Here is a 24,267-nt window from a genome sequence, read left to right as displayed (position 1 = left end):
CTCCCCTCCGCCCCAAACACAGACCGGCTCGGCGCGCCTCGGAAACCCGGAAGGAGAAGCTGCCCGCGCCAGCCGGCTCGGCCAATGAACGCGCTCCTTTCCGCTCCCTAGCCAATAGGAGCCGGCTCCGCTGCGTGCGTCCCGGCAACTGGCGCGAGGGCGGTGGCTCGCGGGCGGAGCGGGGCGGGGCGCGGCTCCCTGAGGTAATGGCGGGATGGCGGCGGGGCCGCGGCGCCGGCGGGGCTGTCTCCCGGCGTGTCGCGCCCTCCCTGACTCGTTTTTTTACACCTGAAGGGAGCTTAAAGCTGAGGAGGCAGCGCGGGGAGGAGCAGCAGCGTCCGGCTGTCTCGGCCGTAGGTGGCAGGTGGCGGAGGGAGGAAGGGCGTCATGGCGAGGCGGTCAGCGCCGCTGCCTCACAAAAAGCGCTTTGCGGCCTCGGTGTCAGGGAGCCTGCGGGGGGCTTCAGTCATTCCGGAGGCGACAGCCGAGCTGTTCCTACTCTTTCAGGTGCTGAAGAAGCTGCAGGCGGTCAGTACGGCTTGTCTATGACATGGGAAGAACCATAGACCTGTCTATGAAAATAACTAATCAGGCGTAGGGCAGGACAGAAAATACAAATCCTTCGTGACCGTCTCTCAATCTGACATTCGTGTGAGTCCTGACTAAAATACTACTTCTAACACTGCACATTTAATCTAAGAAATCCTGCGGGTTTGGGGCATAGTCTGGATTTTAAGCCAATGCGATTCAGATCCCCAGTGCCCTGATTCACAGCACTTAAAACTCTACTCTGTTGCCTGCAATCCGCATTTAGAAGGTAGATCACTGCTGCCAACAAGCACATGTATTTTCAGATTTTTATGGTGACAACCTTTAGAAAAAAAAAGCAAAAATACTTGTAAGCACTCTTATTGCATGCACATACTTATCATTCATCTGTAAAGCAACTAGTTTTGGTGAGATTGCTATCAAAGCTCTGGATTTAGAATAAAAACAACATGAGTACAGCTATGGTATACAATAAAAATTTACTAGTGTTTTTAAGATTCACAATATAATTTGTTCAGGCTTTTCCTTTATATTAATTAACGTATTTAAAAACAGGAGAACAGTATTTTTCTGGTTCATAATTAGAATTAAACCAATTGCAGTAAAGTGAATATGGAACAAATGGGATTTCTGAGGCAAATCAAAAAGTACATAAACTCCAAATGAAATGTTTGAGTAATAGACTGTAGTAGGATTTAGACATTCCTTACTATGATTCTAGTAAAACTGTGCTGGTAACTTTACCCTGCTTCTAAGCATATTTGAAATACTTCTTGTAATCAGATTATACCAGATGCTGGGGAAGGTTTGGAGTCTAGGACTGCATGTTGAACCACAGACAACTAGGCAGATCTACCAGCTTGGAAAAGTAACCTAAACCCCTAAACCACAGATGAGCCCATTGCCTTCTCCTCACAGCTGACTTCAGGAGCACAGAAGAATTTAAAATGAGAGTGAAGCGTCTCAGAAAACTCGGTCACAGCCAGTGGAGACCCTCCCAGCTGTCAGCAAGAAGGAAACACACCCTCCTGGGTAGCTTCCCTCACAGCTGCTTTAGCTGCTTTTAGAGCCAGGCCCTGGATCATCCAAATGACAGGCAAAGAATTTGTGTTGCTCTCATAACCCCCTGTGCATTGGCGCTTAGGGAACTCCATATCCTTTTAAAGAGTTGACAACCAGCCTCAGTGTAAATACTAATTTTCTAAAATTGCTGGTGTGGCAATTATAATTTCAAATAAAATTTTATGTGCCTTTTCACCAAAGAAGGCGCTTAAAGGCTTTCCGCTATAAGCAGGTTCAACCAAAATATGATCTCGCAATTCTTCAAGTTCCAACTGGTGGGAGAAGAAAGGAGGCAGCAGATGAATTGAGCTACAATACCCTTGAATCCTCCATCCCAGAGCCTCAGACGTAGTAAGTACCTCTAAACTGCAGCAAGAAAACTTAACATGTATGTTTGTACTTCCAAAGAAAGGCACAAGCATGTGTAAAAAACTCGAGTACTGTGTCCAGTTTTGGGCCCCTTACCACAGAAAAGACATTGAGGTGCTGGAGCAGGTCCAGAGAAGGGCAACGAAGCTGGTGAGGGGTCTGGAGAGTAAGTCTTATGAGGAGAGGCTGAGGGAGCTGGGGTTGTTCAGTCTGGAGAAAAGGAGGCTGAGGGGAGACCTCGGTCTCTACAACTACCTGAAGGAGGGGTGTAGAGAGGTGGGAGTCGGTCTCGTCTCCCAAGTCACAGGAGATAGGACAAGGGGAAATGGCCTCAAGTTACGCCAGGGGAGGTTCAGGCTGGATATTAGGAAAAATTTCTTCATGGAAAGGGTTATCAGACATTGGAATGGACTGCCCAGGGAGGTGGTTGAGGCACCATCCCTGGAGGTGTTCAAAAGACGAGTTGACATGGTCCTCAAGAATATGGTTTAGTGATTTTTATTTTTTTTTATTGCTTATTTTTTTTTTTTTTTTTGTCAGATTAGGTTGATGGTTGGACTAGATGATCTTTAAGGTCCCTTCCAACCTAGACGATTCTATGAAAACCATATGTAAATTGCTGCACATTTCCCCCCCACCTTGTTAGATACACTGATTTGAATGTTTTAATCCTGTATTTTCAAATGTTTTCTTTTAAATGGAGCCTTTGGGCTTTTGGAATAACATGGCAAAGGAAAGAAGAAAGGCAGCTCTTACTGGGAAAAGAAAGGAAAAAAAGGAAACACTGCAGGGTCAAATACAGTATTAATGATAATTTCTCATCTGACCTGACAATATTTCTATTCTAAACATCTTGCTACAACAGCTTTTAAAGCGTAGGTCATAGCCAGATGGCAGTCTGTGAAATGTTGCCCAGTCAGGCAGCCCTGACTCATTGTTTCCAGCTGCTGAACAACCTTAAGTAATTTTATTATCTTAATTTTTTCGCTTAAAACTGTTGCTATAGTTTCATGGTAATTGCCATTGGGAATAGAAGTCATGCCTTCTTTGCAAATGAAACCAAGCCTTTGTATTTTGACTTCTGCTGCTCAGATACGATAGAAGCTTACTACTTTTTTAGTTTTCATAAAAATTAAATATTTGTGATGGGGAAACTTGATTTAAGTGCACCTCATGGTCTACCAAGACTAGCTGCTTATTTCTACGTCATCACAGAACTCTACCACTTAAGTTACAATTATAATAAAATCATTTCTTCTGGAGAAGCATGACAGAAATGTATGTACTAAAACCACTAAATTGGGAGCTTCTGGGTATTAGTCCATGTACTAAATATTGGCAGAATTTTTGCTTGAGTAAAGCCCATAAACTCTAAAATTCATGGATTATAAAAATGTCTGCCCAAATCACACCCCATTTCCCTGCCTGCAACAGGAAGAATTAACCAGGGAGGGGGCATAACCTCTCCTGGCCAGCCTTTTCTGTGCATGGACGTTCCTCCCACCACGCAGCAGCCACCAGCCCCCTGCCATCCGTGTCACCTGGAGCTCAGCTGTCCCTCAGAGCCCCAGCACAAGCACTAACAGGAGCAAGGAGGTGACAGACCTGCCCCGACTCTTCTCCAGCTGCTGCCCTACAGCCGCCAGGCGTTAAGAAGGACTTCTCTGGAACACGTGGAGCAACAGGTGGACTTAGGTGACAGTCCTGCTCCAGGAGTGCCTCAGGGACACTAAGGCCATGATAGGAACCAGTCCTTTTCTGCTCCCCAGCATGACGACCCCCAGTAACGCTGTCTTGCTGTTGCACTGGCATCAGCTCTGCCTTTGAAGCTGGAAATGGTTTATGGGTGTGATAGGGTGAAGGTGGCTGCTTGTACCGCTTGTTGGTGAGCCTGGCCCCTAGTGTCATTGTATCCTACGTAAAGACTCAGTTCAAAACATGAAGGCTAAAACCCATTTCTAAAAGTTAGTATTTCTACAGTGATGTAAAATCCAGAGGGACCATGACAAACTTCAACCCCTTTCTCTTTACATTGAGAGATGTTTGTTAGATGTTGCCTCCTCTAACAGTTCAAAGCCTCGCTCTATGTATACACATTATTAATAAAAATAATTATTTTCATTCCACGTTTATACACATCTGTGACTTGCTCTTCTCGGAGCATTGCGTAGTGCACTGCTGGAGTCTCAGAGTGATGAGTTTTAGGCAGGAATCTCTACCAATAAAGTGTTTGACCAAATTGATCGGGCATTGGAATAGGCTGCCCAGGGAGGTGGTTGAGTCACCGTCCCTGGATGTGTTTAAGGGATGTTTAGATGGGGTCCTGAGGGATCAGGTGTAGGGGAGGACTTTGTAGAGTAGGGTAGATGGTTGGACTCGATGATCCCAAGGGTCTCTTCCACCCTCAATGATTCTATGATTCTATGATTGCTGGTGGGAGCTGAAGGAGACTATGGATATTGTTACTGGATGGAGAAACATCTGCACGTACACGACATCTACACGCAAAACCTCAACCTGGGCTGTTGAACAGATACTTCTAGTTCTTTCCCTTTGAGATTAGTTCAGAGAGGTTTTGTGCTGATCAAAGTATTTAGACTCTAGTGTCGCTTTTTTCTCTTTTTGTTCAGTTTGTATTTATTTATAGAAAATTCCTAACTACTCATGAGGACCTTATACATTGCTAGTTTTCTGGAAGTGGCTGTCAGGGTCGAGTCCATTTTACAGATTTGTGCTAGCGTTGAGGACCAAGGTACTAATCATTCCTGGCAACAGCTTTCTTTGCTTGTGGAAGGTGTTTTGGACACTGGTGTGAAACATGCCTTTGTACCCACAGCTGCATCACACCATGTGCTTTGTCACACAGGGACCGTCCCTGCTAACCCCAGACACGTTCTGCTCTTGGGGGGTGCAGGGCAGTTCATTCTGTCTGGTTCTGCCAGCTGGTAATGAAATAAAGGCCGGCAAACAAACCGACCACAACCCTCTCGTTGCTCGCAATTAGCCGGCTGCATTAATGACCCCCCTGTGATCCCTCCCTTCCCGTCCTGCTCAGCCCCGGGTTCTGCTTCCTCTCTCTGCCTGAGAAAGCGTGCTCCAGCACGGGCAACACCCTCTCCTGCTGCTGGCCCTCTCCCCAGTGAGGAAGTTTCCCAGGCCTCCTCTTCCAAGATTGCCTAAGCCCACAAGAAGCAGAATACGCTCTACTGGAAGTTCTCAGGAATCAAATTAGAAGACAAATCATATAAAGAGCGGCTGAAGGAGCTGGGGCTGTTTAGTATGAGGAAGAGGAGGCTGAGGGGAGACCTCATCACTCTCTACAACTACTTGAAAGGACACTGTAGAGAGGTTGGTGCTGGTCTCTTCTCACAGGTAATTAACAATAGAACGAGAGGGAACAGCTTCAAGCTCCAACAGGGCAGGTTTAGATTGAACATTAGGAAGGAATTTTTCACAGAAAGAGTGGTCGGGCATTGGAACAGGCTGCCCAGGGAGGTGGTGGAGTCACCATCCCTGGATGTGTTTAAGGGATGTTTAGATGCAGTGCTAAGGGACATGGTGTAGGGGAGGACTTTGTAGAGTAGGGTAGATGGTTGGACTCGATGATCCCAAGGGTCTCTTCCAACCTCTATGATTCTATGATTCTTAATCAACAACCTGAAAACTAATTGAAAATTAGCAACCATAGCCTACAGTGAACGGATAAAGGCTTTTCTCTGAACTAAAGCAATCCATAGTCTTGGTTTTTTATCTTTTTGTTCAGAGCACGCTCAAGATTCTTTACCAAGGCAGTGAAATACCCTAATTAGGTAAAAAGATTTATGTGTAGTATTCCAGCAAAATAGTCATAGTGTGAGAACAGCGCTATAGGCTCTTCTATGCTCCTTCCCTCATAGCAGCAAAATACCCTCCTACATCTAGAACAAACAATGCCAGTAAGAGCCCAGCTCTGCTAATATTTCTTAACCACAGGCTCCCGCGTCAGGCTTCCATCCTCCCACCCGACTCACACCGGCACAAGTGTGTCCCACCTTTCCAGAGGACAATCCTACTCTCAGTTGATGGCTTTGATGAACAAACCTCTCTTGGCTTCCACAACACTGATTCAGCTGGAAACAAACTTCTTCAAACACATGGATCCAGCCCCTGCCTTTTTGTCTCCTCAAGCGCAATGCGTCTGTGGGCCTCGCTTTGGGTAACCCTGCAGCTTCTCATGGCACTGGATAAAACCAAACCCTTGCATGTTTTGCATCAGGGCTCGGTACTGGGGCCAGTTCTCTTTAACATCTTTATCAATGATCTGGATGAGGGGATCGAGTGCACCCTCAGTGAGTTCGCAGATGACACCAAGCTGGGTGGCAGTGTCGACCTGCTGGAGGGTAGAGAGGCTTTGCAGAGGGATCTGGACAGGCTGGATCGATGGGCCGAGACCAACGGGATGAGGTTCAACAAGGCCAAGTGCCGGGTCCTGCACTTGGGTCACACCAACCCCAGGCAGTGCTACAGGCTGGGGGCAGAGTGGCTGGAGCTGCCCGGCAGAAAAGGACCTGGGGGTGTTGGTCGACTGTCGGCTGAACATGAGCCAGCAGTGTGCCCAGGTGGCCAAGAAGGCCAATGGTATCCTGGCCTGTATCACGAACAGCGTGGCGAGTAGGACTCAGGAGGTGATTGTCCCTCTGTACTCGGTTCTGGTGAGGCCCAACCTGGAGTACTGTGTCCAGTTTTGGGCCCCTTACCACAAAATAAGACATTGAGGTGCTGGAGCGGGTCCAGAGAAGGGTAATGAAGCTGGTGAGGGGTCTGGAGCACAAGTCTTATGAGGAGAGGCTGAGGGAGCTGGGGTTGTTCAGCCTGGAGAAGAGGAGGCTGAGGGGAGACCTTATTGCCCTCTCCAACTACCTGAAAGGAGGGTGTAGAGAGGTGGAGGTCAGTCTCTTCTCCCAAGTCACAGGCGACAGGACAAGAGGAAATGGCCTCAAGTTGTGCCAGGGGAGGTTCAGGTTGGATATTAGGAAAAATGTTTACACTGAAAGGGTTATCAGACATTGGAATGGGCTGCCCAGGGAGGTGGTTGAGGCACCATCCCTGGAGGTGTTCAAAAGACGGGTTGATGTAGTGCTGGGAGGTCTGGTTTAGTGATGGTGATGCTTCTTGTGTGTTGTGTGGGTGTTTATTTTTGTCAAAATTAGGTTGACGGTTGGACAAGATGATCTTTAAGGTCCCTTCCAACCTAGAAGATTCTGTGATTCTGTCATTTTCTGACTTGCAGGCCTTCAGCATTTTCTTGATGCAAAAACTTGCCCCGTGGCTCTTTATACTAAAGCCGTAAGACTTTAATAAGGGAAGGAGGGAAGACTTGGAGCTTGTATTACCCTTTGGAAGCCCAGATCGTACTGGTGACAACAGCCTTAACACAGGCAAAGATCTACTGAAGGTCAGAGGCTGTTTGGGACCCAGGAGAGAGCGACACAGCCCCCTCCCACCAAATAAACACGGTGGCACAGGATGGTCGCACTTCTGATTTTGCTTCTTCAGTGACAAAGTGTGTCTCAGCATTAGGATTCGTTTTCTTTCCTACGAGGAGTTTTAAAATACTTGCAAAGATAATTGTCTAATGAGGTCATTTTTGTACTAACCCTTTTCTGGAATCCATTGGGCTAGAAATGTGGTTTTCTTCAATCCAGCACAGTTTGTTTATTATACTCTTTTTTTTTATTATTATGATTTAAAAAATAGAAAAGGAAAAATACCAATCAGCTCGTAGGGCTTGGGTTTTTTCCATGGATTTGTGTCCCGTGCTTCATCAACTTTGTCTGAGAAGGCAGAAGTTCCAAAAGGAGCTTCTCCTGCACTTGGGGTGTTTCAGGTCTTCTCGTACAAACTGCCTGGCCTTTAATAAGAGGTAAGCACACGCTGGGAGCTTTCCCTCAGAGCCTGCCAGTTTCTCCCTCCTTCCCCACACTTATTTTCACACTACTGATAGAAAGAATCATAGAATCATAGCATTGTCCAGGCCGGAAGGGACCTCCAAAGGTCATCTAGTCCGACCCCCCCGCAGTCAGCAGGGACACCCCCAACTAGACCAGGTTGCCCAGGGCCTCATCGAGCCTCTCCTTGAATATCTCCAGGGAAGGGGCCTCAACCACCTCCCTGGGCAACCTGTTCCAGTGCTCCACCACCCTCACAGTGAAGAAGCTTCCCTCCACCATCCAACAGGCTCAAAAAGCTATTAGGGGCACAGACACGCAGCCTGGTCACATAAACCTCCTGTCTGTAAGAGCAGATCTGTTTCTCCCTGCCTCCACCACCCCTTCACAGCCTCCTTTGCTGGTGTCTCCCTTAGAGGACACACCACAGACAACAAAGTTTCTTACTGGATTTTGAAAACAAGTTAAAGACCATGCGAGGCTTACTTAAAAAATAGCAAATTTCAGGTTTAGCTTACAGAAAATAGGAACATTACGCTCATGCAAAGGTAGGAAATAGGCTTAAAAGTACTTCAGGGTGATTCTTGCGTCACACAGGGCTCCAAAGAACACCCTCCTAACCCCGTCCCGGCGTATATGTGACCTTTATTTGCAGGCAGACAATTGCAACAGCCTGAATGTCTGGAGCTGGAGTTTTCCCAGCGGGTTTCCCAGCTTGCTTACATCTGTACCAAGCTATGGACAGAGAATTGATGCGTGAGCATCTCACCTACATCTGCCTGAGGCTTTATTTGATGTTGGTGGCTGCCAGGCACCGTCAAGAATGGATTAAAAAAGCCCAGCTTTCAGAAAGTAACAGTTATACTTTTCATTATCTATATAATGGACCCACACTAAACTGTAAATTAAACCAAATGCAGATGAAGGAAAAAAAAAGACTATTGTGTATTTAAGAAACTTCCTTTAAAACAAATTATTTTATCTTGATCCAAACATTCACAATAGGAGGAAACTGGATGATCGCATGTTTACAATTGTATAATAGCTCCAAAACCAGTAAAGCATCCTCCTACTATATTAAGAGAAGATCCTTTAAAGATGAAAAATAAGATTAGGTGAAGGCTTCTTGACTGAATTAACCTAAGAAAAAATCATAGCATTTTCTAGGTTGGAATGGACATTTAAGATCATCTAGTCCAACCATCAACCTAACTCTGATAAAACCCATCACTAAACCATGTCACTGAGCACTATGTCAACCCGTCTTTTGAACACCTCCAGGGATGGTGCCTCTACCACTTCCCTGGGCAGCCTGTTCCAATGCTTAATAAACCTTTCACTGTAAAAAATTTTCCTGACATCCAGCCTGAACCTCCCCTGGTGCAACTTGAAGCCATTTCCCCTTGCCCTATCACCTGTGACTTGAGAGAAGAGACCAACCCCCACCTCTCTACAGCCTCCTTTCAGGTAGTTGTAGAGAGCGAGAAGGTCTCCCCTCAGCCTCCTCTTCTCCAGGCTGAACAACCCCAGCTCCCTCAGCCTCTCCTCATAAGACTTACTCTCCAGACCCCTCACCAGCTTCGTTGCCCTTCTCTGGACCCACTGCAGCACCTCAATGTCTTTTTTTGTGGGAAGGGGCCCAAAACTGGACACAGTACTCCTCACCAGTGCCGAGTACAGGGGGACGATCACCTCCCGAGTCCTACTCGCCAGAAGATTTGGACACCTGTGGTGCATATTATTTAAAAATGGGTTGAAACTGTTATTGGGGGTTGGTTTTTTGCAAACAAATATGCAAATGTTCTATCAAGCATTCCTACTTTCCTGATAAATCAAATTTGGTCAGAAAGACAAGTCAAGCCCCATATGATGGAAGTTTAGAAGTGGATCTGGGGGTACATTTTCCAGCCTTGTTTTTGAGTGTTTTTGTTTTCTCTCCCATAGTTGTTCTTGCAACCAGCTTCAGAACAGCAAGGTACAATGATACATCTGATGTATCAAATCATAGAATTGTGTAGGTTGGAAGGGACCTTTCAGATCATGGAATCCGACCATCAACCTAACACTGACAAAACCCATCACTAAACAATGTCCCTGAGCACTATGTCCACCCATCCTTTAAATACCTCCAGGAATGGTGCCTCAACCACCTCCCTGGGCAGCCCGTTCCAGTGTTTGATAACCCTTTCAGTGAAGAAATTTTTCCCTAATATCCAATCTAAACCTCCCCTGGCACAACTTGAGGCCATTTCCTCTTGTCCTATCTCCTGTGACTTGGGAGAAGAGACCGACCCCCACCTCTCTACACCCTCCTTTTCAGGTAGTTCATATTTCATTTCTCAACCATCACCTATTCTGTTTCATATTCTTGCTTTGAAAAATAGCCCTGCAGCTAAAAAAGCATTAATTTTAACTCTACCTGTAAAAGAAAACCCCAGTAATGGCAAAAGAAAACACAAGACTTTTAGACAAACAGGTTTATAAGATTTATTTTCCATTGCACATACATGGATTATATACAAGTTAGTAACATAAGTTACTTCTTAATTTTCTAAAAGATTGTTACAGCAAACACTTGCCATTTTAAAACATTGAGTCAGAAATCAATCAAAAAAGGTAAATATGACAATATTTTAAAAACAAAACAAATTGCACTTTGTTAGGGAAGAGTCAAATACAGCTTTGTCTATATGCTGTAACGAACTATATAGCAGATAATATTACAGTTAGAAGTAGCTCTTGCAGTCCATTTGTACATTAATAATTCTTTTTTACTTAATTAAAAACTGGTGGATATTTCAAAGACTTTTCTCTTCTTTGTATTCAAGATTCATCACATGAAATGCACTAGCAACTAAGTCTTTATACAATTGCTATTCAAATATAAGAAGAACACCGCACCTGAAAATAAGGAAAAAAAACTAAAACGTACTGATTTTACATGTATCATGAGATGAAAAGTATGGGAGGTGTTCAGCAATAAAGCCCTGTCCACTACTTACAGAAAAGAAGATTTATTTTTGTTTTTAAAATAATCACTGCACACAATACAAAGGGTGGGGTCATACTGTAGTCTGTAAGTCTCCTGGAACAGCGATATTCCTCGTTACTGCTCACAGATGAGTGTTTCCATAGCAAACCTGTTCTCAAAGTGTCGGATCTTTCGGCAGTTGGCGGCTTCACGCTTCTGAATTCCTGTTTGTTTGAGCAAAGAGCAACAGGGAGTAAACACAAGAGGGGATGAGGTACATCAGAGACGTAACGTAAGGGTTTTACATTTACTATAAGCAGATGTCACCAGAAATCAGAACTACGTGTCCCCAAGTCCCCCTCTCAGAGAGGAAACAGAGGTAGGCACACATTCATACAGAGAAAATCCATCAGCAGGTGATGATCCTGAAGGTGGGGTCAGCCCAAATCTCAGGGTTGGTTTAGTTAAACCCAACCTGCCCCAAACCCTCCCCTGGCTCCTTCTAACCCTTGTCAGTTCCCAATCTCCCTCTCTGTGCATCTGGAAAAACACTTGTGGGGACAGAAGAGAGGGAACAGCAAAGGAATAAACTGCTATAGGCCAAAAAAAAAGAGTGGATTCAAAGAGTTGTATTTAAACAACAACATCTGGGAATCGGAGAAAGACAGAATTTAACCACATTTAGGCCGAACTAATGCTCGCTGCCAACCTGTACTCATCATTTATTACCACAGGTTCATCGTACTGTATTTTGAATTGGATTTTGCTATTAAAACCTTTTCATCTTTTAACACTGTTCTAAATTATTTTTATAAAATGTATTTACTTTCTTTGTTTTCCCAAGCAGTCCAACAATACGACTAAGGCGATTCAACTGCTTCAGTGTGCACTTGCACATCACATACAGTTTTTTAAAAATAAAAAAAAAAAAAGAAAAATAAGCCCCCCTGAGTAAAATCTGAGGGAAAAATTTAAGGCAGCGTTTAATAGCTTGTCAAGACTCTTCCAAATGATGTTTTTCTAACATTTTCCATGAAGGAGTACCGAGCACTACGGTTCTCCTGCGAAGACAACTCTCACTCCTGTTTCCCTGATGCAAATAGGAAGGTGTGGACTAATTTATAAATGGCTTTAATGACAAGAAGAACCTGCAATTCTGTACTTGGGAGTGCAAAGTTATGGCTTCTCATGTATTAAAGGAGGGTTTTTTGGTTTGGGAGGGGGTGTGTGTGTCAATAAACAAGATTAAAGAAAAGCATGAACGAAGGCTTGAACCCCAGAAAACACACCCATGCACACACACACACACCTTTTTTGCAGCTCCGAGCTCACTGGGGGCTTGAGCACTTTTTCACAATAAAATAACTTCATTTCCATCCCTCCACAGAAAATATCAGCCGTGCTTAAGCCCACAGAGCCCGTTAGGGCAATAAGCAAGCCTTGCTTTAATGAGAGTCCCACCTTCCAACACAACCCAGCCCGTTTATTGCACTCAGGCAGCACTGAACTTCCTGCCAGTGCACCTGGAGGAAGGTTTACCTTTCATGGCTTCTTTGCGCTGCAGTTTGTAGGTTTCCTTGCCACGGCAGAGGCGGTAAATAAAGAACCCCAGCTGATCCACATTTTCAATGCGGTCAGTAACAATCATCTGTTCGTGAATCAAATAGGACTGAGGCAGATAGGTTCCAGCCTGGTGAAGAAAAAAAATACAACAGCTCTGTCAAAAGCCACCTCTTCGTGGCCTAAGTGAACGGGCTGAGGGAGCTGGGGTTGTTCAGCCTGGAGAAGAGAAGGCTCTGGGGAGACCTTATAGCGGCCTTTCAATATCTGAAGGTGCCTATAGGAGAGCTGGGGAGGGACTCTTTGCCAGGAAAGGTAATGATAGGACAAGGGGAAATGGTTTTAAATTGGAAGAAAAAAGATTCAGATTAGATATCAGGAAGAATTTTTTTACTATGAGGGTGGTGAGACACTGGAACAGGTTGCCCAGAGAAGTTGTGGATGCCCCATCCCTGGAGGTGTTCAAGGCCAGGCTGGATGGGGCCTTGAGCAACCTGCTCTAGTGGGAGGTGTCCCTGCCCAGGGCAGGGGGGTTGGAACTCGATGGTCTTTGAGGGCCCTTCCAACCCTAACCCTTCTATGATTCTATGATTCTAAGTACACAAGAAACACTTTGCGCTGCGTTTCTTTAACGGGGCTGGGCTGCACCTTCTTTGAATCCTTTCAAAGTACTCATATAATTTATATCATAAATACAGGATTTTGCTCTAACTGCGCTGCACTAGGGAAATACAGAACAATTATAGTCATTAGGAGACTGTCTGGCCCCGTTAACTTATTATGGCGACTCCCACAATTGTTAAAAGGGAAAGGTATCAGGAAGCCATGGCGGTTTATCGGGTGTTTTAAGGCAATACACCGAAAAAAGGAAGAGCCGGGACAAGAGGCCAAGGCTTCCCAAGCCGCCTCTTGTGCCTTTGGTGCTGTTTTGCCACAGCTGGAGTGCGGGAGGAATTGGGCTCTGTGCACACCTCGCTGTGCCCCCCTGAAGATGCACACACTCAGCCACCAGCCCGTTTCCTATCACCGCCACTGGTAAATCATCATCAGCTTTTCTGAAATATTACTTGGTTTAAGAAATCCTCTTAGTGTGATTCTTATTTATGGCAGTAGAGAAGGTGCCGCTTGCTTTCTAAAAATAAAATCATCGCTTATTATGGAAACAAATTCAGCTTCTGTGGTGAAAGATCACTGTATGTTTTATTGACAATAAACAACCTGAAATTTCCATTACAAAACAAGACTGTCTTTTGAGTCCAGGCAATATGTTGAGAAGAAGCTGATGAAATGCTATTCTTTTCGTAAAGAAAGAAAAGACTGTATTAAATTCAGTTGAGAATAGAGTGGGGGTTGTTCAGCCTGGACAAGAGAAGGCTCCAGGGAGACCTCATAGCAGCCTTCCAGTACCTGAAGGTGGCCTACAAGAGAGATGGGGAGGGACTCTTCATCAGGGAGTGTAGCGATAGGACGAGGGGTAATGGTTTTAAACTGAAAGAGGGGAGATTTAGATTAGATATTAGGAAGAAATTCTTTCCTGTGAGGGTGGTGAGACACTGGAACAGGTTGCCCAGGGAAGCTGTGGATGCCCCATCCCTGGAGGTGTTCAAGGCCAGGCTGGATGGGGCTTTGAGCAACCTGCTCTGGTGGGAGGTGTCCCTGCCCATGGCAGGGGGGTTGGAACTAGATGATCTTTGAGGTCCCTTCCAACCCTAACCATTCTATGATTCTATGAAATTCACTTTAAATTATGAAAATTTTCTTCAGCCCATGCTATGAGGAAAACAACAGCATTTTTATTTTTTTTTCCTTTAAATAAGAGCTTGGAAGACTTCACACTCCCAAATTATCCCACTCATTATTTGGTAATTACATCACAGTGAATTACTGTATCTTAACCCCTGGTCTCTCAAATTTCAGGAGAGAGCCCCAAAGCAAAGCAGCAGAGCAGGGCCCCAGCATGGGGGACAGCAATGTCGAGGACTTGGGACACCCTGTGAGGACACTCCTGGGCCCATGTCCTCCAAGCCGCAGGACCTCCCAGTTCCCCCCTCCAATCTGGCCTTCTCAGCCCTCCGGGGGGGTGCAGGAGGAGGGAGGGGGCTCAGCACAGGAATCTCCTCTGCTCAGCTGCTGCAGGAGCAATTACCCGTAAGCACTGGGACCCAGCACAGCCACAAATGTCACCACCATCTTTGAGACGCCCTCTGCACCTCGTATGGTTAAAACTGGCTCAACAACGGGAAGGAGGTGGATGAACAAATATCCCTGGGTTTCAGCCTTGTTTTCCAAGGAAAGAAAGCCTTTCACTGTCTGCATATTTAAGCAAACTGTATCAATATGTAGAAATGTGGTTCTTTAGGCTAAAATTATGTGGTTTTTTAAAAAACGAAACAGCCCAGAGCACCTCTGTTTTCATAAAATGCCCTCAGTGTGTATTCAGAGCTCATTTTAATGAAAAGTGCGTTTCAATTTCATACATTTTTTTTCCTTGTGCAACCAGTGTGACTGCAGGACAGCAAACAGCAATTCTCTCACTTTGTGCATCCACAGAATAGTTGCCCAAATTTCAGCTACAAAACGTTTAGCCTGATTTCCTGAGACATCAAAGGCCCACAGCTTTTCGTTAATACAATGAGAATTAAACAGGTGCCTCACAAAATTAGGGCACTCACAGTTGGGGACAATGATCAAACCACTTTGCTTTTGCACAGATTTTCAATTAAATGCGTGATGCCTGGTTATCCTCTCACTTGTCAACCAAGCATATTTGATTTAGTGCTAATGACAGACTAGGAAATTAACAGATATTAATAGCGCGATTTGTGTGAACTAAAAATGGAAACAAAACAGGACACAGAAAGTAAAAAAACATGGGGGTCACTGAGTTTTACAGACACCACCTCATCCTTATGTTCAGGAAATGGAAGCGTGGTTAAATAGCCGGTCTCAAAATAGGCAGCAAAAAAGCAGCAGAGAACTTACTTGTGAAGTCATTTTTCACAAGAAATTTATTTATACACATGAACCACTTGGAAATGGCTAAAATGGTTCCTGGAGTCCTAATTCCAAAGCCTTCTTTGAAAAGATGCAAACGGAAGGATGATATTAACAATTCTAAAGTTACAAAAACCCAGTAAAATAAAATTTAAAACACTCTTCCTAAATCTTAGACAAGTTTGCTTATCAGCTCTCTTCCCTGCCCAAAGTGTTCGGCTCTTCTGTAAAGAAACCAGAAGGCTGAGAAAGAAGGTTAATGCTATTTAAATCTGCATTAAAAGTGTACAGATGTAAGAGTTAAAGAAAAAGATAAAGATGGTTCATATTAAATTAGTAAGAGACCCCATTAGATCATCTACTTTGGCCTCCTCAATTTCACAGGCAATTTTGTTTCACCCAGTTACTACTACTAACAGAACAGTCTGTCCCTGTGGTGGTGACAAGCCACCCAGTGCCAGCACCACAGGGCAGGCAGCAGTGGCCAATTAACAAACCCTGCTGGGAAGCCATGAGGAGCTCCCACAACATTATACTGAAAACTCATGTTCAGTTGTTCAGCGATTGTGATATCTCAGTCCTTTCCACAGTCCTTGTTTTTAAGGACCATGAATCTTGTTCTGAAGGTCTGGTGCTCGCAGAACCAGGAATGTGGCTATACAAAAACCCCCCTTGCTTAAATGGGCTCTGCTAATCGTAGAATGTTTTGGGTGGGAAGGGACCTTAAAGATTATCTGCTTCCAACCCCCCTGCCATGGGCAGGGACACCTCCCACTAGAGCAGGTTGCTCAAAGCCCCATCCAGCCTGTTCTTGAACACTTCCAGGGATGGGGCATCCACAGCTTCTCTGGGCAACCTGTTCCAGTGCCTTACCACCCTCACAGTAAAGAATTTCTTCCTAATATCTAATCTAAATCTCCCCTCTTTCAGCTTAAAACCTTTACCCCTCATCCTATCACTACATTCCCTGATAAAGAGTCCCCCCCCACCTCTCATACAATCCAAATCTTGCTCACTCCTATAAAACCTCCCTGCAAACAGGAACATCCATCTCAAGGCTGCCGGAACCCTCGTGAACTCGGACCCAGTGCTGGTCCATCACACCCAGTGCCACATCTCCCTTCCCTGAGCGCGCACCGTGGATCCGACAGCCCTCACGAGCATCACCCTCAAGCCACTGTGCATCAGCTCAAAGTCGGAGCCAACCCTATTTAAACAATGCACATGTTTAAAGGATTTCCCAGTACATCTGCTTTAAGCCTCTGCGCTAACCAGGCTTCGTCCAGCAGACACATGCCTTACAGAACGTAATCGTAATGGATTATCAATTAAAAAACACACAGACTACTATCAAAGAGTCTGGATACACCACATCTACACAGTTTTGTCATCAGATCTGTAGCATCGAAGAACGAAATCAGGTTTGTTTGTCTTCCTCTGAATTAATAATTCCTTTATGATTGTAGTTAAGTAACTAAGAAGGTTTTAGATTTTTTTTTCTTTCTTTGCAAAGATCTGCAGGGATCAGCTAACTTGCGAACACATGCACCTTATCAGAATGTCAGCTTTCCAGAAAAAAAAAAAAAAAAGGAAAGAAATTCTCATTTTCCCCCTGTCTTAAGAACAAATTACATACGATTTAACCCTACCTTGATGTTGATGAGCAGCTCCAGGAAATTTTTTGGCGGCATAACAACTGAAGTGTTCAGAGGGATGACATAGCACTTATCCAGGCTAAGGTCAAGGTAGGCAGTGAGTCTCTGTTGAGAAAATATTTATTTTAATCAAATTAACGAGAACACGGGAAAATTCACATGCAGGCTTTGCTAAACTGCTATTGCCTCGCGTTGTTCTTCCAATTTTGTTCACTGTGAAGTCTGTCCAAAGTCCAGTTTGAGGGTAGGTAAATGCAGAAATAAAAGGCAGTCTTGATCAGAGTTTAAATCTGTGACAGGAATCTGTGCGAGGCAGCAGGCGGTAAGTAGCTCAAATGCACTACAATAATGCAATGACAAAGGTGTCCCTGAGCTGTTAGGGAATCAAGTACAGTATTCATTTATTCCTGGTGCCTGCATTTTGAAACAACAGGGCAAAACCCTTGCTCTAATCTTCAGGCTTTTATATTTTGTTATAGTGTAAAGGGGAAATCCTGCTGGTAAGAACAAAATATAGAAGGAAAAAGAACACTATTACAGATAATGCAACAAAAATCCTTTTATTTTCAAAAATACTACTGACTTGAAGTATTAACAATTATTCATAGCAGAATTATTACATTTACAGTACCTGAACTGCAATATTGGCCATTATTTGATAAAAACAGACATATAAAAGCTCAGGGAATTATCCGGATGAATCCTATGGCTCTGTTCACTGAGCTGTGCTTTACTGCATCTGTTCTCTCAAGCTGCTGAGAGCTCTGAGGCTGTGGATGTATATAAAATACTGAGCACCGAGAGCCCAACAGTCAAAATAGCACCAGGACAGCAATCAGCACTGCAACTAATCTCATTACAAGGGAGTAAGTGCTGTGGCTATGGCAAATGATCCTTGCACTGACCTTTAGAGTAAAAGCCTTTAACCCATTAAATCAAAAAGTGAATTTCTAATATTATATTGTTCCTATTCACTTCTTACATACGGTGCCGGAATTATTACATTTACAGTACCTGAACTGCAATATTGGCCATTATTTGATAAAAACAGACATATAAAAGCTCAGGGAATTATCCGGATGAATCCTATGGCTCTGTTCACTGAGCTGTGCTTTACTGCATCTGTTCTCTCAAGCTGCTGAGAGCTCTGAGGCTGTGGATGTATATAAAATACTGAGCACCGAGAGCCCAACAGTCAAAATAGCACCAGGACAGCAATCAGCACTGCAACTAATCTCATTACAAGGGAGTAAGTGCTGTGGCTATGGCAAATGATCCTTGCACTGACCTTTAGAGTAAAAGCCTTTAACCCATTAAATCAAAAAGTGAATTTCTAATATTATATTGTTCCTATTCACTTCTTACATATGGCTTTTTTTTTTTTTTTTTTCTGGTTTTCCCTCTTTAGAGGCTTTGCTCTTAACTCTTAACAGAAGCTCCCTAAATATATTCAGGAATATTTTTAAATGACATAGCTCAAGCAAGCAATGTTTTCCTCAAATCTGGTTATGAATATTTGATAGATGGCACTCATTTTGCCTGGAAAACTTTAAACCCTGAAGTTTGCATAAAAAAAAATGCAACGCTTCCCTATTCTTCTTTCTCAGCTTTGCTTAAAAAAAAAAGAAAAAAAAAAGCTGTTCAGCCAAGTATTCAAATGTTCACAGAAATTTAGCTTCCTGAAAACCAGCTGTAGAACATTTCATCGCTATCAGACAGCTTCCATCAGGCTGATACAGACAAGAAGGGCTTCTAATTGTTTTACAGCTGTCGTTAATACCAAGAGCTGTAGGCCTGTCAACTGCTTTAGCAAAAAAATTTATTACCGTGATCCCTAAAGTTGTTTCTACAAAAAAAGGAAGAAACAGCTAAAAGCACTTCAAAACCCTGGACTGGTGCCTTTAGGAATGGCAACTCTTCCTGTGGCACATAAGGAAAATTTAGCTGCTTCTAGGCTTCCCACGGCATCTGGAAAACGAGCTCTCTTCCTCTCCTCCACCATCCGTCAGGTCAGCGGGTCCCTTCCCTCCCTTTCTGCTGCTGCTCTGGGGTTTCTGCCAGGAGAGCAGCCTCTGGGGGTGCCTGAAGACACCTAGTGACACAGGAGCCATCAGCCCCTGCAGGTTGAGGTCAAAGCTCTGACGGCCCTTTCTAAATTTCCCCGGCACCACAGCAACCGGGCAAAGTCCAGCTCGGTGGAGACTTCGCACTGCAAGACCTATATTCTCTTTACTTCCTCATACTAAGGAAAGGAAGCAGCTCTAAGATTATTTTTTTTTTCCCTTTCTAAAAACAAACGGTGGTTTACACACAACATGACTGTGTAATGCTGTACTTTGTGTCCCCCGTTAATCATTGCTCGCAGCCTCCTGCGGATCACAACATCTCTGCTGCCTCCTCCACCCTCTGCTTTCCCCCACCCCTAATAATTAGGGAGTACATTTATCAGGGTGACCGAGGGGGAAGATTTTTCAAGTTTTAAATGCTTTCAACTTCTTCAGAGCTATTTCTTACCCGGTGGAAGTCGTGGACGATATCAGCAGGATCGCTGTCAGCAAACTCGGGGACCGGCACGCTGATGAACTCAACGTCCTCCTCCTCCAGGATCTGGATATTTTGCTCGATCGTGTGGTAGCGAGCACTCTGAGCCTCTGCCCCGGGCTCAGGTAAGCTCAAGCCGTCCTCAATGTACTTTATTCCACAGAAATACACACCACCCTGCTAAAAATAGCAAACAACCCAGCAACAAAAACATCAGTGGCTTTGTTAGAAGTTCAAAACTAATATTCTCAAAGCACCTCAGAGAAGAAAAACTTGTCGAACTAGATTAAATGTTTTCCCTTTAATTTGGTTCATACACCAAAGTAGGAGCCAGCTGCTATCTACAACAGGACCATGGGTAAAACCTTCATTGTATTGAACCCAGAGGGAGTCCTTCCCTCGAATTCAAGGAAAACAGGATCCCAAAACCAGGTTCTTAAAAACCTGCTGTTTTGCATCCGTTATCGGTGGCATATCGCACCTTATTTCTAGAAAGACAATGAAGTTCCTACACCTATGTACATGCATATTATCAAATTATGATTTAACTACAGTCAATAATTACAATTTAAGACATCGAAACTGATCATCCAAATCACTTTTAAAAAGCAAGCCTAACTCCGAATTTGGTTGTGCTTGCAGCAGGGGATTGGACCAGATGACTTCAACAGTTTCCTTCCAACCTCAATTATTCTGTGAAGTCGCTTAGTTTTGCAAGGCTTCACGAGTTTTAAAAGTCACGTTTCTCAAAGAAGTTACTTTTTGTTTTAAACAGTTTTAAAAGATGAAAAGGTAATAAAAAGAAATTAAAACAACCAATTTGTGTCCTCCTGTCACAGAACATATGGCAGTTACCTAAGTGAAGTGTGAACTCAAGTCCTGAGTCAGAGGAAGTCATATACCAAATTTATAGGCCAGATAGTTTTAGAAACATACAACTTATGCATATGCATATACCATGAATGTAAAGTTTTACTCTGAAAACACTCGGTGCACTGTTAGCTCAATTCCTGAACAGAATCATAGAATTGTCTCGGTTGGAAGGGACCTTTAAGATCATCGAGTCCAACCATCAACCTAACTCTGACAAAACACATCACTAAACCATGTCACTAAGCACTATGTCAACCCGTCTTTTGAACACCTCCAGGGATGGTGCCTCCACCACTTCCCTGGGCAGCCCATTCCAATGTCTGATAACCCTTTCAGTGTAGATATTTTTCCTAATATCCAGCCTGAACCTCCCCTGGTGCAACTCAAGGCCATTTCCTCTTGTCCTATCGCCTGTGACTTGGGAGAAGAGACCAACCCCCACCTCTCTACACCCTCCTTTCAGGTAGTTGGAGAGAGCGAGAAGGTCTCCCCTCAGCCTCCTCTTCTCCAGGCTGAACAACCCCAGCTCCCTCAGCCTCTCCTCATAAGACTTACTCTCCAGACCCCTCACCAGCTTCGTTGCCCTTCTCTGGACCCGCTCCAGCACCTCAATGTCTTTTTTTGTGGTAAGGGACCCAAAACTGGACACAGTACTCGAGGTGGGGAGAATGCTTCCTTCTATCCAGATCTGACTCACGAGCACGTACCACAGGTTTCAATTAAACGGCACTTTCAATTTCAGCTTACTGGCAGGTGAAAGGTGGAGCACAGCGGTGGCCAAGCAAGGATGGAACATGCAGTAATACAGCAGGCCTTCAGCTGCTCTGAGCTTGTTAATCCACCAAGATATACTGTTTAAACATCGTTTTCAACACTACTGCTCCTTTATAAATTAGGTTTAATGTAACAGCCAAAGAGACCGGAGCAAGTTCAGCCAGGATTTCTTATGTTTAATCACTTTGCTTCCTATGTTAGCAGCTACTGAAATGGTGGGGGGAGGACACAATCCTGGTGGCAGGGACAAGAACACAGAATTTCTATTTTATAATTGCGTGCACTAACCAGTGGGTTAGAGGGAGTCGTGTTTTGGTTATACTCTCCCTTTCTGACCCTGTGAATCTTGCCACCCCGGCCGTTTCTGAAGGAGGGAGGGTGTGCTCCCACCACCTGGGAACAACCCAGCACATCCACCGCTGCCTGGGGACAATCCCACCCGAAGAAGACAACACTGAACTTGGATTTCCCACATTTCAGGTAAATGCTCCACTTCCCTGGCACCGCTGCCTTCGCAGGGCTCCTCTTGCAGGGGTGCCATTTGTTACAGACTGAAAATACATCATTTTGTCAGAAGTCTAGTCTTGTCAGCGTGGATTAGACTTGACAGAGCATGTTTAACCACGTCGACCATGCTTCTCCCCAGGCCCCCGCAGGGCCTGTTTTTCTTATCCCTGTGGAAGCTGGGAAGGAGGAGAGTTGCTGCACTGCTCTGACAAGCCGTCCCTTGCCTGGGCACTAGCAAATCTGGGGTCAGACAAGGAGGTTTTCAAGGGGTTAATCTACAGCCCGTATCCAGCACTGCTGAACAGGAGAGCGAGCAGATGAAAATCTGGGGCACCACTGGTGTTCCCAGGTCCTACTTAGATGTAAACCTTTCTCTGCAAAGGAAGGTTTTCAAAAGCAGTGCTCCCTTTTATTTGCCAGCTTCGTTCCTGCCTTCCTCTGCTGATAGGTAACTTCAGAGCAGGCCATACACTTTAGAATCACAGAATGGTTGGAGTTGGAAGGGATCTTAAAGATCATCTAGTTCCAACCCCCCTGCCATGGGCAGGGACACCTCCCACTAGAGCAGGTTGCTCAAAGCCCCATCCAGCCTGGCCTTGAACACCTCCAGGGATGGGGCATCCACAGTTTCTCTGGGCAGAACTTTGCCTTTTAGGAAAGCTTAAGTTTTAGAAAGATAAAAATGGGAGCAGCAAGGCTCGCTGGGTTTAGCCTGTTGCGGCTCTTCCCTCTTCTAAACATGAAGCGTAAGGGAGAAAAATGCAACCCTCCCGTAACAAAATGTATTTGACTTACCTGGAATGCGAAATATTTGTAGAGATAGGCACCACCCAGGATCACGCCAGCCAGCATGAAGGCCAACCCGAAGCACATGCACCAGCACCAGGCCCTTCTCTGCCCAACCGGCACAGCATCCTCAGGGTCCTGCAACGCATCAGAGAGACCTTCAACACAGCTTTCCCAAGGCACATACGGCAGCAGCTACTTCAGGTCCACCAAGTACAAACATTTCATCCATCAAAAAAAGCTCACACGCACTTTAGTATGACTGTTTGGAAACGTATTTTATTTGGTAGAGTTTAAAACAGATCTATTTAAGCTGAGGTTTAGGAAAACTTGTACTTCGTCACTTCTCATGCCATCATCACTGACAAAATCATCAGAGGAAAATATAACAAAATCTCCTGAGATACCTAATAACACACAGTGACCCACTTTGCAGACTGCAGACAAAAAAATACCAATTCTTAGACAACTTCCATGCAACAACAGCAGAACAAGGAAGTCAATTCAGAAAGGTCAGATTCTTTTTTATCTTGGTATATGCAATTTAAGCAAACTTGAAGAATCAACAAAAGACCAAAGGTAGTAAGAAGAACGAATTATATTATTTCCTACGTTGTTCCATCAGGACGAAAGAGACTTTACCACCTCTTTGCTGGCAGAATAATAAGAGTGGGAATGGAAAAAAAAAAAAAAAAAGATGCTTTGTAAGTTGTAGTTAAGGAAGCTTTCTGCTTGAGGGCAGCGTTGGCCATGCCTCACTCTATCTGCTGCGCATGTTACCCTAAAGGAATGACAGGATGTTTCCCCTTTGGGGCATTAGTTTGCATAACCATGCAGTCCCCACAGGCATCCGAAGCAATAAACTGCTGCTTGCAAAATCTTTCCTCTATCAGCCACATCACAATGCTCTTTCCTCCCCCAAAGTGTTTGCATAACTCACATCCAAAAAAAAAAAAGAAAAAAAAAATCCAACCAGATTTGAGTCACCCTTTTCCAAACAATGATCATCCTGGGAAAACCTCAGAATTCAAATAAATACAAAGCAATTTATTACCCTTTTGCAACCAAACAAAGCCAATAGAGTAGCATGATGACCAAGGCAAAATCATTACAGCCAAATAAACAAAAAATCCCAAACCAGAAAATGAAGGAAAAGCATGAGCAAAGCGCTTAGGAAGGCACCAGTAACTATGGCTGACAGTCAATGTTCTGCCTCATGAGGGTTTTTTGCAGAATTTGCTAATTAGAATGATTTTCCACTTGAGCAAAGCTGTGCGTGTAGTCCCCACGCTGCCTTGGTCCAGTGGTGAAGGAATTCCCCTCGTCTGGCTGAAGCCACCTAAGCAAGTCTGATGCCAAATGGAAAGGGGACCCCTCCCTGTAAACTGTGGGGAGAAAGAAACATTTCCTGAGAATGACTCATCCCAACCATCCCTGAGAGGGAGAAATAATCTTGGATGGACTTAATTCTTTGCAGTGATTATAATGGGAAATTCCTTGGTTAACAAACTAGGTACCTAATTCATATGTAGCTAAGATTAGGTGATGTGAAACCCACCTTCGCAGCACACTGCAATTATCTTTCATACAGAAGTGGCAATGCAGGTTCTTTGCCAGGCAACAGCTGCCAAAATCCAATTCAGAAATATTTAGAGTCAAACTGAAGAGGTTTCGCAGATTCTGTTTTACGTTACCTTAC

General features: G+C 44.4%; 1 protein-coding gene and 1 long non-coding RNA gene across 2 annotated transcripts in view; one reads left to right on the top strand and one right to left on the bottom strand.

Moving 5' to 3' along the window:
- The first annotated feature begins 238 nt into the window (after nt 1-238).
- On the top strand, nt 239-4,067 carry LOC106902407. The gene is made up of 3 exons (XR_001414491.1): nt 239-353; nt 508-1,962; nt 3,415-4,067. It is a non-coding gene; the product is annotated as an uncharacterized LOC106902407 (long non-coding RNA).
- A 6,302-nt stretch (nt 4,068-10,369) lies between these two features.
- The window catches only part of ITM2B (integral membrane protein 2B), a 30,894-nt gene continuing 16,996 nt past the window's right edge, over nt 10,370-24,267 (bottom strand). Inside the window, exons 3-7 of the mRNA XM_014965982.1 lie at nt 22,578-22,706; nt 19,602-19,808; nt 17,082-17,192; nt 12,418-12,568; nt 10,370-11,102 (exon numbers count right to left, since the gene is read on the bottom strand). Of these exons, the coding sequence (XP_014821468.1) occupies nt 11,014-11,102; nt 12,418-12,568; nt 17,082-17,192; nt 19,602-19,808; nt 22,578-22,706 (687 nt within the window). The 3' untranslated portion in view covers nt 10,370-11,013. The remainder of the gene's footprint in view (nt 11,103-12,417; nt 12,569-17,081; nt 17,193-19,601; nt 19,809-22,577; nt 22,707-24,267) is intronic.

This window comes from Calidris pugnax, unplaced genomic scaffold, assembly GCF_001431845.1.
Source record: "Calidris pugnax isolate Ruff unplaced genomic scaffold, ASM143184v1 scaffold20, whole genome shotgun sequence".
NCBI lineage: Eukaryota > Metazoa > Chordata > Aves > Charadriiformes > Scolopacidae > Calidris > Calidris pugnax.
The sequence above is the reverse complement of the archived record's forward strand: the minus strand, read 5'-3'. Positions and strand labels throughout refer to the sequence as shown.